General features: G+C 37.5%; 4 protein-coding genes across 12 annotated transcripts; 2 read left to right on the forward strand and 2 right to left on the reverse strand.

The window, feature by feature from the left end:
* Positions 1-36: 36 nt before the first annotated feature.
* LOC137734012 (TOM1-like protein 1) lies at positions 37-3486 on the reverse strand. 6 transcript variants are annotated; one of them, XM_068473252.2, is made up of 5 exons: positions 3270-3486; positions 2840-2927; positions 1991-2556; positions 1259-1504; positions 37-720 (listed from the first exon to the last, which is right to left on the reverse strand). In XM_068473252.2, exons 3-5 carry the CDS (start codon positions 2507-2509, stop codon positions 295-297), a joined length of 1191 nt encoding a protein of 396 aa, XP_068329353.1. In that variant the 5' UTR covers positions 2510-2556; positions 2840-2927; positions 3270-3486; the 3' UTR covers positions 37-294. The 6 variants fall into 6 exon arrangements, with proteins under 6 accessions (XP_068329353.1, XP_088553273.1, XP_088553274.1 ...); XM_088697147.1 differs by having other exon boundaries at positions 2840-3023; positions 3270-3461; XM_088697148.1 differs by having other exon boundaries at positions 3262-3381.
* Positions 3487-5278: 1792 nt separating this feature from the next.
* LOC137735585 (binding partner of ACD11 1) lies at positions 5279-7487 on the reverse strand. Its single transcript, XM_068475017.2, has 5 exons — positions 7328-7487; positions 6605-6708; positions 6417-6492; positions 6118-6204; positions 5279-6033 (listed from the first exon to the last, which is right to left on the reverse strand). Exons 1-5 carry the CDS (start codon positions 7373-7375, stop codon positions 5542-5544), a joined length of 807 nt encoding a protein of 268 aa, XP_068331118.2. The 5' UTR covers positions 7376-7487; the 3' UTR covers positions 5279-5541.
* A 166-nt stretch (positions 7488-7653) lies between these two features.
* On the forward strand, positions 7654-10474 carry LOC137734955 (syntaxin-22). Its single transcript, XM_068474298.2, has 7 exons — positions 7654-8216; positions 8419-8512; positions 8601-8740; positions 8913-8987; positions 9448-9605; positions 9720-9820; positions 10044-10474. The coding sequence occupies exons 1-7, from the start codon at positions 7945-7947 to the stop codon at positions 10107-10109; spliced, it is 906 nt and encodes a 301-aa protein (XP_068330399.2). The 5' UTR covers positions 7654-7944; the 3' UTR covers positions 10110-10474.
* Positions 10475-10822: 348 nt separating this feature from the next.
* On the forward strand, positions 10823-14416 carry LOC137735170 (histone acetyltransferase MCC1). Of its 4 annotated transcripts, none has more exons than XM_088697154.1 (8): positions 10823-11019; positions 11151-11201; positions 11639-11692; positions 12277-12497; positions 12587-12731; positions 12983-13082; positions 13163-13391; positions 13972-14416. In XM_088697154.1, the coding sequence occupies exons 4-8, from the start codon at positions 12310-12312 to the stop codon at positions 14159-14161; spliced, it is 852 nt and encodes a 283-aa protein (XP_088553280.1). In that variant the 5' UTR covers positions 10823-11019; positions 11151-11201; positions 11639-11692; positions 12277-12309; the 3' UTR covers positions 14162-14416. The 4 variants fall into 4 exon arrangements, with proteins under 4 accessions (XP_088553280.1, XP_088553278.1, XP_088553279.1 ...); XM_088697153.1 differs by lacking the exon at positions 11151-11201 and adding an exon at positions 11265-11368 and having other exon boundaries at positions 10859-11019; XM_088697152.1 differs by lacking the exon at positions 11151-11201.
* The last annotated feature ends 23 nt before the right edge of the window (positions 14417-14439 follow it).

A 14439-nucleotide genomic window follows, 5' to 3' on the forward strand; every position in this document is an offset into this window, starting at 1 on the left:
CGATAAACATGCGATTATATACAACTCAACGATATCTGAGCTATGAAGGCCACTGCATAGATACCGTGCATCCAAATTCGATTACTTACACAAAATGTGCAGAAACAATGGTCAATGTACTGAGAAGAACAGGAAGAAAGGAAAAATAAAAATAAAAAAGAGACGACATATATGTTCACGGTGAAATCTTTCAAACATCAAACTTCAACATCTCCAACGATCAACACCTAACTTTGCTGGTGCTAACCAGCAAAGTTTTCCAGTAAGCATATTGAATTATAAATTTAAACCATATCAAAAGCTGATCAGGTCATCCTTTGCTGGCGTCTGCTGCTTCTTTGGATCTTGGCTTCCTTCAGATGAACTTCCACCTTTCTTGCCAAATATCATCTCATCAAGATCATCCATCATGTCATCGTTGCTCCCTGCATGAACCAAACCTCGAGAAGCAGCTGGTTTTCTAATCAAGTAATCCTCTCTCACACGACTTGGCGATTCATCTGGCTCCACAGCAACAGGTATCATTGCAGGTTCTGGTGCAGTTGGAACAACTGAAGGCCTTATCAGTTCTTCATACTTGGACAGAGCCTTATGGATCTCATCATTCACATTCAATGCTTCAAACAGCAAGGCCTCGTTCTCTCCAGCTGTCTCTATAATTCTCTGGACAGTGGATAGAGATTGGCGGCACTGCTGTACAAGTGTGGCCGTCAAGTCATCCTGCCAATGAGGCAACAACATTTTAATCCATATCTCTTTTGATCTAATTCTTAGTTCCTAAATATAACTAGTTATTCTTGAACAAACATACGTAATTGAATAAGATAACATATGCCCGCATGCAGCATTATAATTGCATCAGGTTTTCATATTCCTTGTTGGGCTGACATTGTACTATGAGTTAAATTATCTTTGAACTGGCTGTCCCCATGGAAGATGTCGCCTTAAGGTCAACCCAGTATCACTTGGCTCTAGATTGGATGGGATATGGTCTTATGGAACAGGCCAAGTGGTATATTCACCTATTTTCAAAGGCCCATTTTAAGTTTGCGTATAGGTAGTGTCCCTAAAACCGACTTGCCTAAAAAAGAAAAAACAAGTAAAAATCATATTGATCAGTCGATAACACAAGAAAAAGTTGCGACATTGAAAGTTCCATGCATCTCACAGAATGTAGGTGACAGAAATCCCATATATTAACAGATTAGATGCAGGAGTCAAAGAGGATATGCAAGTGAGAAAACAAAATAAAAATCACCTGTAAAGCATCTTGTTGGGGTGAAGAGGAGAAAACAGTATTAAGAAGCTCAATACTGTTTCTTGCAACATCAAATGCTTCCTTTGTTTGTTCAGCCGTAAAGCTTTGAGCAGGAATCTCAACCGGAATCTGCTGGGAAAAACTAGCATCTGATTCTGAAGCAGAAACTGAACGAGGGGGAGTGAATATTGGTGCCAAGCTCTCATTGTCGCGACCGGGAAACCGAATACCCCTTGATCTTAAACTCTGAAATTGAGGTGGTCCAAGCATAAAAGTATAAGTACCATGAAACCACTTCTTCAAATAACAGAAATATAGATCTAACAACTGCACCACCCAACACGATGGAGGCTCAAGAAAATCAGATTGTGGGTAAGGATAATAGTAGCATAAAAGCCACATAAATTATGAACTACGGTATACTTTCAATTCAACATTAAGCGTTGTATTCCTTACCAATGGTAAACTGGCCAGCTAAATTATTTTCTGATCACTCTAGTACCAAGGCTAAATTGTACATTTCCTGGTCAGCTGCAATCAGACCTCATAGGAAGAACCTCAGGACAAATTGTGATGGCTGTTTCAAATTTTTAAGTACTTCCTATGTGTCCAGCTAAACTCAGGGGTAACAGAAGTGGTATTTGTCTTTAACTATGTTCTAGTCATGAAAGAACAAGATGCAAGATAAATTTGATACAATATATGAAACAGGCACCAAACGTTTACAGGTACCTTGTATGTTTCCTCATAAACAGGCAAATACCGGAGCTCACCGGTCGATTCCCCCCATGCTTCGATCAGCATCAAAGCTTTATTGCGATTATTAACAACAGTCTGAGGGTCGTCAATCAGCTTCACCATCTCATCAAGAACTCTCTCCGCAGCTATTTCTGAGAAAGCCTTTTCACAGTTCTTAACACATGTTTCAAGCAGCATTAGCGCAAGGTACTGGACCCTAGGATTCTTCAATGTAATCCGCTTTTTCAGCCCACGAATCAATTCAACACTGTTAACTCTTTCAGTATTGATCATGTCACAAATTTCAAGATTCATAGCCCAGTCTGGTTCTTCGAGTGCCTCTGATGTGGCATCTTCAACGATCTTATCTGCTTGGTTTGGGCCTTGGAAGAGCTCCTTCACCTTGAAGCTCACTGAGCTAAATCCAGCACTCATTTTTCGACCAACCTCAGAGCCTTCGATCTTGAGGCGCTCGCCAAGAGCGCTCACTTTCTCCATCAAATTGTCGCTCATTGTTGCAGACCTTTTAAGTCTTAAACAAAAACCTTCAAAAAGTTTTCCTAAAAATGTATGATAAATACTAATTAATTGTCATCAAAGATGGGAAAGATATAATTCTGCTGAAAAGAAGAAATATCATAAAGATTTCTAATATTCAAAACCAAAGAAGAAGAATTTTCACTCCGCTTTATCAGGGCCAAGCCTAAAGATCAAGCAATCTAATTACAATTCTAGTTTTTTATTTTTATTTTTTTTCCTCCATCTTTGAGTAACTCAAAACCCAGGATCCATAACTAATGGAAAGAATGAAATCAAAAGCAGAAAACTGTAATAAAAATCGACCTTAAACCCCAAAATGATTGGCAACGCCGGAACTTTTCTTTCCTGGAGTCCCTCCCTTTTCTGCCCTTCAATTTTCTGGACAACCAAACTGAACAGAGAACAATTAAAGGAGGACACTTGAAGGATACCTCAAATAAAAATTCTTGAAACCGTTCAAAGGCTGTTACTTTAATTTCCAAAAACCCTATATAAAGTCAACAATCCATAATTTAGTTTCTTAAGCTCTTTTTCTTTTTTGGTTTGATGACTTTTCATATGCTTTTCTCAGCAACCAAGCAAGTATTTATGAAAAAAGGGAATCGATCAGACCAGATATCGTCATGATGAATGGAAAAGAATCCGATATTTGGTTAAAACTTAAAATTGGATGGAAATTCAAAGAATACGTAATTGAAAACAGAGGGTGACAATTGAGTGCGTGCCTGCTTACCTCTTTCGTTTGTCTCTGGAAGGAAATGGGAGCTCTCTCTTTCTCTGCGCGTAGGAGTGGGGGGTCGGTTGGGACTCTCAAGTCTTGAGATGACAAGGCGCAACGACTCAGTAAAGTGAAGAAAGGCCCTCTCCTTCCTACCTTGGAGTTTCATTCAGCCCTTGACCGCCCTTTTCTCTCTCTTCTACGTTCGCTAACGTAATTGCATTACCTGAATATTTTATATTTTTTTTCATTCTTTTCTTTTTAATTAATTAATTAATTTGGAAAACAAAATATAATTATGGGAGGCAAATTCTAAAATTAATTTTGTGTAAATCAAATGATGTGTTTGTTGATCATCAAATTATCATTTAAGTATTAATTAATATGTTTATTTTTTTATTTGTCAGACATCATTTAATTTGTATATTTTGATTTAAAAACTTAGTCTCTTTGGCATTTTCCTATAATTATTTGGCACCATCACTGATTTAGAATTAAAGGTTACACTAACCTCTGTTTAGCGTGTTAATCAATTTGTAGGTTAATAGGGCATACACCCCCGCAAAAGTAAGAAAGATCAAAGATGTAATTATTCGCATTCACACTTCATTATCATAATAAATTACAATTGTCCTCAATAAGTAAAGTAATACTTCTGATGGTAAGCGCGTACATGTTTATTGATTAATTAGGAGGACAGATGGCATTTTATCCCATCTTGTGATTAAATTTGACAACAATTATTAACAGATTGAAGGTTTTAGAAGATGAGTGATACTAGGAGATTAAATTTGTAAACTAAATTTTGTAAATTAAATGACATAGAAGTTGATGATTGGATTATTACGTAAACATTGATAAACATACTTATTTCTTATTGGTGATACATCATTTAGTTTGTAATTTTAGTCTATAAATTTAATTTTCCTAACATTACTCTTTAAAAGATATATATGTGAAATAACGTATGTATGACATAGTTCACTGACTCCGCTCTAAACTAAGAATTTTTTATTACATGGAGCGGTTGTTGTCTTTAGTGACTAATTGATCGTGTATTAATTCATTTAGTATAAAAAAAACACCTTTCTATTGGGGTATACCTTCATCTTCAAGGCAAGAAGAAGAAATTGAAATGAGAAAAATAGAAAATAAAAAATTGGGTTGGAGCGGTAGCTTCTAAGCCGCGTGGACTATTCTCATTGGCAGTTAGTCAGTCCTCAACGTCAAAGTTGTTGAATGACGAATTGTTTATATTCTCATCTCGCACCGTCGGATTTCAATTCCTAGAATCCTAACCTTTGCCCCACTAACACGCAAACTAGCATTACAAGGACCCAGATATTCTCCCCTGCTCGTCTGCTTGATCAAATCTGAGCCTCTGTTTCTTCAGTCAACTAATCAACGGTTCAGATATAATTTTAACGAAGCTTGTAAACTCATTAGAAACTCCTGCAAACCTCCGCCTCATCCTCCCTCAACAACCAGTCAACCCTCACTTGGAAGCAACAGCAGCGGGAAACGTTCAAGTCTGAATTCCACAACCTCTTTTCTTGTCTGTTAATCTATTAACTAAGAGCTCTGGATGTTCTTTTAAAATAACTGAATGCGTTTTTGGTGAAAACATTTTTAGAACTAATCTTTAGTAAAAATACAAGTAAATATTAAAAAAGCACTTAGAAGTGCTTATTGGAAAAAGTACATAACTGATACTTCTTGCAGAAAATATTTCAAGTGCTTTTAGAACCCAATTTTTTTTAATTTTTTTTAAACGCTTTCAATCATTTTAAAAGTATAACCAAACGAGTAATAATATAGTTGGACAGCTTTGATCAAGTCATCTGCAAGTTTACAACACGTCTCTGTAAATATTGGTTAATTGTATTGGTTTAATATGTACATGGTTTGATCAGAATGATGTGACATGTATGGTTGCTCGTATGAAGCAAACGACTGGTACATGTATAAAACAATTGATGTTGTACATACTTATCTGTATATGCGTAATTTGAATTTATATAAGCTGCAACGAAAGAACATCAAAGTTTTCATTCATGAGAACATCACACGTAACATCAATTCCTCCTCCTCTAAATTACAACTTCCATTTCCAAACAAACAGGAAAGTACTGCTGCTACTACTGCCGACCGTGTACTTGTAGAAGGAAATATCAACTTTGTATAACACTACTTAAAAGCTTACGCAAATGAGACCGTGAACCCTTGGTTCCGTGCTAGGCTGGGAAGGTTGCTTTTAGTAGCTAGCAGATGTTGGAGAATGGACTCACTAATGGACCGGACCACTTCCTTCCACTTTCCTTCCACCCTCTTCCTGAGCTGAAACCTTATCCGCCGTCTTCTGGCTCACTTCTGTTGCTGCCTTGGCAGCCCTTTTAAAAGCATCGGTTACCCATGATGTCCCAGTTAATACGTAACGATTCTGCATGATTGCAGATCCAGCACTACTCACCGTTTGCTCAGCAGCTGAAAACGCAATCTTGGTCTTCTCAGAAACCTGAAACCTTTCATCCATTTGCTTCACCTTATCATTTACCATGGTTGTGCCAGCACTAAGTTTATCAGTGAAACCTATCTTTTGGTCCAAAGAAGAAACTGTGGCCGTTGCAGAGGAACTAAGCTGGTGTTTCTCATCAAAGGCCTTTGCCTTGTTGATCGCATCTTTTCCCAAAATGAATCCTTTGGCAAGCATGCTGCTCACGACATCCTCTGCGTTGTGAACAGCAGGTTGAGCACCAACAGGATTAACATTTTCCGTTGCCTGAGGAGGATGAAAAACCAAACGCCGTCAGAAGCAATTATTATTGATGATAGACGAAAAGGTGCCCTTAGAAAATAATATTACAGTTGGAAGCGCTGAAGCCACAGCAGCTGGAAGCTTGTAATCTGGAGCCAGATCTATGGTAACGGACTGATCGACAATTGTTGCTCCCTGAAAGATAAGACACATAATTAAGAAAATCAGATGAGATGACAATAAAACTGATTTAGAGTAATCAGAATATCAGATTCCACCCGGTTTCCATTAGATAGGCAAGTTTACGAAAAAAAAGTAAAAAGTCGGGAACATAAGTTAAACAACTAAGGAGAAAAAGGACAAGAAGAGAAAAAAGAAAACTAAAGAAGCGTTCAGAAGTGAATGACCGAAAGAAGCACTGAAGTTTCTGCCCCCTTGAAATCCTTGAAGGTAACATATGCAACCTGAGACCTCTCGTTGTCACTGCAATAAAGAAGAAAAGAAATCAACTTCCTGCGTCTCAATGCATTAAAACAATTAGCAAACGGAAAAGAGAGAGAGAGAGAGAGAGAGAGAGAGAGAGAGGAAATGCAACCCTTGAATTTCAATGTATTCAATATCACCAGAGAAGGAAAAGAAGTCCTTTAAATCAAGTTCCGTTGCACCGAGGGAGACATTGCTAACTTTCACTGTCCTTATCTGTCATGTGAAATTGAGAAGATGCATGTAATCATAAATACGGAGTAAAGAAATGACGATCACATTGTATAAATCATAGCACACCCATATTAACGATGATCACATCTGCACAACTGCCCTTCTACTGAAAAGCATCAGAAAACCATATTATGTTCTCTTACAGCCAAAGTTTCAAACGGTAATTACCACAAACAAAAGCACTTTCCTTTCGATAAAGAGAACCAGTGTAATTATGGAAAGGAAATGCTTTCTAGTACAAATTAAAGAAATTAAAATAAATCCCTTTCCTTTCCACAAAAAAAAAAAAAAGAAAAAGAAAAAGAAAAAAGTTAGATCGGACTAATATTGTATAAGGGGATGTGTTCCTAAATGCAAGAAGCACTAAAAGACTCACAATTCAGATTCCGCAACAAATTTTCTATTTGAATTCATCACAATTTGTAAATGAAAAACAAAAAGAGAGCTTAAAATCATAAAATCAAACAACATAATATAAAACGGATCAAACATTCAAAACCAATGTTTTTAATTTGGTAAGGTAATGATATTTATTTAAGAAAGGAGATAACAAAATGAATGAAACCATATACACTTGAAAAAAAAATGACATTACACTCACCTCCATCATCAAACCGAAGGCGTGTTTGCAGTTTGCTTGATTCCACATAGAAGAAAGAAAAAGAGAGACGGAGGGAGGGAGGAAAAGCAGTTATTAGGGAGGGAGACAGGAGGGCTGCGTGGCAAAGTATGTTACGAGTGAGTCAGGTGATGTCAGTTGCTATAATTTGGGCCGAAAACCCAATCCAACGTTATAAAATTGGGCTGGCTCTGAGGCCTACTAAAGCCTTGAACAGCGGTTGTGCCGTGGCCTAACAGAGCGTTGTGGTGAGCTTGAGGGTCCCACAGGCGGAGATTTAGGGGTGGGGGGAGAGAAGGTGGTGAGTCCTTCTTGCTTGCGGAATAACAACATAGTTTGACCTTTCGTATCAAGTAGAGGTGAATTTTAATTTGAGAGAGAAGAAAGAAGTGATTGGATTGAATCAACTGTACTTATTGTAAAGGCATTGTAACAAAAACAACCAAACCAAACCAACGAAATTTCCTTGGTCAGTCTTTGTCTGCAGCCAACCACCAAACAACGCAATCCAAGGGAAGCAACCCCATAACACAAGGAAGGGAACAGCAGCAGCAGCAGCAACAACAAAGAAGCAACAAACAAAAAAAGTGGAAGGAAGAATGAGTTTCCAAGATCTTGAGGCTGGTTCTTCTCCCCAACAGCAACAGCAACAGCAACAACAACAACAGCAGCAGCAACAACGACGACCTTTTGTTTACTCGAATGCAATTCAGAACCAGCAGCAGCAGCAAAATCGAAATCAATATCTTTACGAGCCGTCTCAGGCCCTGTCTGCCGGGATTTTCCAGATCAACACCGCCGTATCCACTTATTACCGCCTCGTCAATTCCCTCGGCACCCCAAAAGACACCCTTCAACTCCGCGACAAGCTGTCAGTACTACTTTTCATATTCTCATTTTCTTCTTCTTCTTAATAATAATAATTCTTCCCCTCTTTTCAATTTCTTGTTAGGTTTGCATAATTAAACATAATATTTGCTTAATTGATTGATTGATTGTACATTGAGAGTTATCAATGTTCCGACCTAATTCACTGTTTATCTAAATTGGGAATTGGGAGTTGGCACTGGCAGGCATAAGACCAGGGCGCACATTGGGCAGTTGGTGAAAGATACTTCAGACAAACTCAAGCAAGCTAGTGAAACTGATCACCATGCCCAAGTTACTGTAAGCATTCAATTCATTATACCTGTCTAACTATGTTTAAGTAAGTTGTTATTATCGGACTTCACCCTTTTTGGGTGACAAACTGCAGGTTGTCAAAAAGATTGCGGATGCTAAGCTTGCAAAGGATTTCCAGGCGGTTCTCAAAGAATTTCAGAAGGCTCAGAGGCTTGCAGCTGAAAGGGAAACAACATATGCTCCCTTTGTTCCCAAAGATGTTCTTCCATCCAGGTATTATCTTGTTACATGTTCTTACTAATATAAGGAACAAGCTTTTACACAAGCATTCAAGTTTCTGTATAGTGTAAACTTGCACGTCTAAGTTGATCGACGATTTAACTCTAATTCTTCTCTTTATTATTTATATGTTCTACTCATCAATTCCTTTCATCGTATTGTGCAGTCATCCTGCCCATGAGCAGGAGATGAGTTCATCTACGAGTCCCAAACAGCAAGCTCTTCTTCTAGAATCAAAAAGGTGGGCAACTTAATATATTTCAAGAAGTTTAGACACTTCTGTTATTTCTCTCTGTAATACCCTGAAGGAAAATTCGTCATCCTAAAACCATAGCAAGTTTCTAGATGAGTCACGTCCCTTAAAAGGAAAGGAAAACCTTTTTAACTAGTTATTGGGATTTTTCTTTTGTGCCTGATCCTAAAGGTTCTCCACTTCACCGGTAAAATTGTTACATGGATTGTGTTGACCCCTCTCATTGTGAGCCTTGATAGGCCAGGTGAATGTATATTCTTTCCCATGGTGATGTTTTCTCCTTTTTCTTAATTTTTTTTTTAGATGGAAACACATCTTCTAACTGCGTAACATTCTCCAGTAATTGGGACCTGCCCTGCAAATTAGTTATTGCCCTTGATGTTGAGTGCCTTATGTGATGCAACTGGAGTCCATGGTTAAGTTATAGATTTGAATATTTTGTATGCAGACAAGAGGTTGTACTTGCGGACAATGAGATTGCATTCAATGAAGCCATTATTGAAGAAAGGGAGCAAGGGATCCAAGAAATTCAACAACAGATCAGTGAGGTTAATGAGATTTTCAAAGATCTAGCTGTACTGGTCCATGATCAAGGAGCTATAATCGGTTAGTCCAGTTTCTGTTCATTGTTACTCAGAAATTGAATTTGTGTTTGTTGAGTCACTTGTACTTTGTGTGCCCTACTTTGAACGATGCTGTCTGTACATGTGTGTGTTTCAGATGATATTGGTTCTAACATTGAGAACTCCCACGCTGCAACTGTGCAAGCTACCTCCCACCTTGTGAAAGCATCCAAGACCCAAAGATCTAATTCATCTCTGGTAATTTTCTTTTCCTTCAACATGAGTTTGTTCAACCCGATTCCTCTTTTCTCTTGTTTTGTGTATTCAACTCCAAGATAAGTTGCTATTCAACATTTTTAACCAAAGGATGCGATATATTGGCTGGATTGATATACGTAGTTGTTTAATTTCTTTATTTCAGCTATTATATATAAAGCATTGGATTAATAGAGGTTGCTAATCATTTGTGCTATTTGGGCAGACTTGTTTGCTGTTGGTGATATTTGGAGTCATCCTCATCATTGTGATTATAGTTGTCGTGGCTTGAGCAGTGTTGAAAAGGAATGATATATAAAGTATTGGTGTTTCCTTGCACGAAGAGCTCCTTTCCATGTCTCCTCTCCTCTCTTTCAACTTTGAACTAGGTCTGATGCTAATGCCAAACGACTCAGACTCACCTCTTGGCGTTGGAGTGGTTGGCATCCTGAACAGTTACTATGTATACGTGGGGTATAGAACCTGAACCCTATCCAAGACTAGAAGCATTAAGCATAGAACAAGCAAACAGATGTATTTATCATTTTTTCCGTAAACTAATGATATATGTTCTATTTTTTCTTTTGTAAGTTTCAAAGGGTAGGGATTTTTACACTCTTGTTTTTTCCTTTTATTGTCATTTCCTTGTTTCTTTCACGTTTCTGTCCCTTTATTCTGTTTTGATATATTAAATTCAAAGGCTAGAAAAAGAAATGGAGTTGAAAAACCACTTCCGTTTCCATTATTATTATTATTATTTTTTTAAAGATATGTGCATATGATGAAAACCAATGAATTCCTATTTTATATAATTAAACATGCCCTTAAATTAATTGATTTACACACAAGAAAAAAGGTAAATAAAAGGAAAGCTTGGCGGGAAAACAAGATTAGATCTTTTATGTTTGTGTAAGCCCGTTTGAGAATAAGAGTTGAGCCCAAGAAACTCAACCCAACCCATCTTGAAAAGATAAGAATAAAGAAAAAGAGAGAATAAACTAAAATAAGGGAATAGGTTCCTTGCTGCAAAGTCTTGGTCTCGTTGGATTGGAATTTTGATGGATTGATGTTTCCTTGTTCGACAGAGCTTGAGCTGAGATGAGACGACAAACTTAGTGGATCCAAATCTCCATTTTCTCACAGAAACCCATCCTTCCTTCCCTTACTTCCGGCGTCGCAGCCACCCACCCCACCCCACCAAGGTAACCTGACTGAGATCTATCACCTGGGTTTGCTCTCTGTCTTTTTTATTTATTTATTTTTTTTTTTTTTATCAAATTATTCTTCAGGTCAGGCATTGCTTGTTAATATTCTTTTCTTTCTGTGGAACAAGGATTATTAATACGCGGTTCTTGCTTCTAAGAATTCAATTCGATTCAATTTGGTTGGTATTACTATCAGTATTATTACATGATTTCTTTCTCTTGTCTTTGCACTGTGTTATCAGTTGCCTATGCCAATTCATCATTCCTCCACACTTTGGTTTGATGCACTTGAGGAATTGACCTTGTTTCTTGTCGCCTTTGGTCTCTCTCTCATTATAAGAAGATTGTAAGATGTTCTTCTTACAGTTGCAGGCCCTTCCAGTTCATAGAATTCGATTCAATTGGACCATTACACAATTTCCCAACTACTCAATTGCCCTCTTCTCTTCATATTCTTAATTCCAAATATATCTTGTTCCTTATCTTGACTTGAATATACACGATCCTGTCTGTATTCACTCCCATAAACCTTTCTGATAATCTTTCTTATGGAATAAACTTCAAGACTTGATTTTTGGTAAAACAAAAGCAGTGACGTCCCTAGTTCACTCTGCAGATCACATCTCGAGAGTCCTTTTCCCACTCACTGTCAAGGAAAGCGTCAGACCAGGTAAATACTTGTTGTACCCATGATTTTATGTTTCACCTCTTTTCCTGTATTAATGCGTAAGCGTGCCTGCTCTGTAATGGTTCTTGTGCTTATTATCTGGGCAAACATTGCCCTTACATCGGTTACCTCCACGTGGTACGCTACTCGCATTCAACTGTACAGGATAATGTACTCAACTTGTTATTCTCAATTTGCTTTTTACCAATTTTTTTCTTACCAATTCTGGAAGCAAAGAAGTTACATTCAAGCGGCCAATAAATATGAGATCAAGAAAGGGAATTTGGAATTTGCAGAGTAGTTGAACCTGAATGTTGTTTTCGAAGAAGATTTCTTTTTCAAATCTCTTCTTGGAAATTAAATGGGACATTAGAAAATCATCTACCACCTCACTTTGCTAACTTCTATAGTTCTATGTTAAATTTTGAGGCAACCTAGTGATATTTGAAAGTTCGAAGGTGCCAATCTTCATTAGCTTGTGGATTTCATAGACACATCAGGTTTTTCAACCTGTTAATGTCATATTGCTGTTTGTATTTATGATTTGCAAATATGAAAATTATTGGAAGGTGTCATTCCTTTTGCAGTTGACGTAAACTACTGCATGGCCTCTGTGGCTGATGTGGCATAAATGGAAGGAGAAGTTGGGCAGATTCTCCAAGTATATCAAGTCTTTGCTGGGGATTGACAACACAATCCCAATGGTGAACCCAAAACTTCCCTGTCGTCCAGCCATATCCTATAGGCCTATACAACCGTCTGACCTTGAGATCTTAGAGAAAATCCATGCCGATTTGTTTCCCGTTAGGTACATAATCTCATCTGCAACTTTCGCATGGGCATGTTCTTTGCTACCGTGACACAGCTTTCTACAAAAGGTTTTGCCAATCTCTACAGGTACGAGGCTGAGTTTTTCCAAAATGTCGTCAATGGACATGATATTGTGTCATGGGCAGCTGTTGATCGAAGTCGTCCAAATGGTCAGAGTGATGAACTTATTGGATTTGTAACTGCACGAGTTGTTCTTGCAAGAGAAAGTGAGGTATGTCCTCTATATTCCTGCCTCTTTCTTTCCTGTGTGAATTTATGGGGAGGAATCACCACTAACTGTAAATTATGTTGGTTATTATTTGGTCTTTCTGGTTTAATTGAAGTCATTGGAAAATTGGGAGTATTTACAGAGGTTTACATTCACGATTTTGCAAGTATATGGAAGTATGGTTTGCTGCATTGTTTTGTTCAAGTTTCCTGAATTACCCTAACTCTTTTATGAAAAAACCATTGGTCTTGTAGATTGGGGATTTGCTCAGTTTCGACTCATCAAATTCAGATCAGACGTTGGTCTACATTTTGACACTGGGAGTAGTAGAATCTTTCAGAAATCTTGGCATAGGTAAAAGTTTGTCTCTTTTTTGATATGGAGGCTAAGACTTTCTTTCACTATATGGTAATTTTTTTTCCTTGGACTTGCAGCTTCAGCACTTATTCGTGAGGTCATAAAATATGCCTCAAGTATTCCAACCTGCCGAGCAATTTACTTGCATGTCATTTCTTACAATAATTTTGCAATCCATTTGTACAAAAAAATGTCATTCATGTGTGCAAGAAGGTTGCAAGGCTTTTACTTGATCAATGGTCAGCATTATGATTCATATCTGTTTGTGTACTATGTAAATGGTGGCCGATCTCCTTGCTCACCATTGTAAGTATAACACGCTTCTTTTTTGGTTCGTTCTAATATACCATGTTGCTTTGATGAAGAAAATATTTTTCTTTTTCTTTAATAAAAGATGATTGCAGATTTTTTAGAAAATAAAACATTTTGGCTACCTGCAGTGGACATGTTTAGCTCACTCGATTGGCCCATGGCATGGATTTGCATTCTTTAGAGGCAATGTGAATATATAAACAAGTTTAAAAGATTAGGAGAAAGACATAACAAAAACCAAGTTTTCAATTAATTTTTGTTATTAATATGCATTTATCTGCTAGATATAGGTATCTTGAATCTCTGAAGTTGTAAGTTATTATACTTCTATGTCAAGCTATTAAAAACGTAGAGTTTACACATTTTTTGTTGAGATTCCTCAACAAAATGATGCAGGGAAAGGATTGTATAGTAGAAGATAATAAGAAACATGCAATAGTGGAGAGAACCATAGCTTAGATGCATGTGACATTGTGGTTTTATATACTTGTAAAAAATAAAGTCTCTGTCTTGTCAAGTACTTAGAAACTGAACAGGTTATTGATTTTTATTTTGGGATTGTTTTATGTTGCAGGGAGCTGGTTACAGGAACACTGAACTGTATGAGGAATGGTCTTAAGTCTCTGCTTGCAATGCTACGGAAGAACGATGACAGGAAGGTGTCAAAGTGGGCGAAATGTAAAGAAACTCATAGCCATATATCGATCACACAAAACAGGAGAAACCTGACTGCAGCGGAGTGTACAGGGTATGAGTGTGTTTGATTTGTTTGTTCATGTTAGAGGTTGGATCAACGGATGGCGATGAGCAATGAGTGAGCAGGAGGGGAAGTTATGTTGATGCAAAGTTATAAACGCTGCTTTCTACCATGCATTCAGGTTTAACCATACCAATATACATTTACATTTACCGCGGAATAACATGTCAATGTAATAAGCGTTGTAGTGTTGTACTTGGATTGGATGAAGTTAAAGATAACAAGCAGGGTGTCACTTGTGAGATCCTTGATTATTTGTTCATATGTTCTTTTTAATCTTTAAGT

This window comes from Pyrus communis, chromosome 7, assembly GCF_041283825.1.
Source record: "Pyrus communis isolate YQ-2024b chromosome 7, ASM4128382v1, whole genome shotgun sequence".
In the NCBI taxonomy this organism is placed as follows: domain Eukaryota; kingdom Viridiplantae; phylum Streptophyta; class Magnoliopsida; order Rosales; family Rosaceae; genus Pyrus; species Pyrus communis.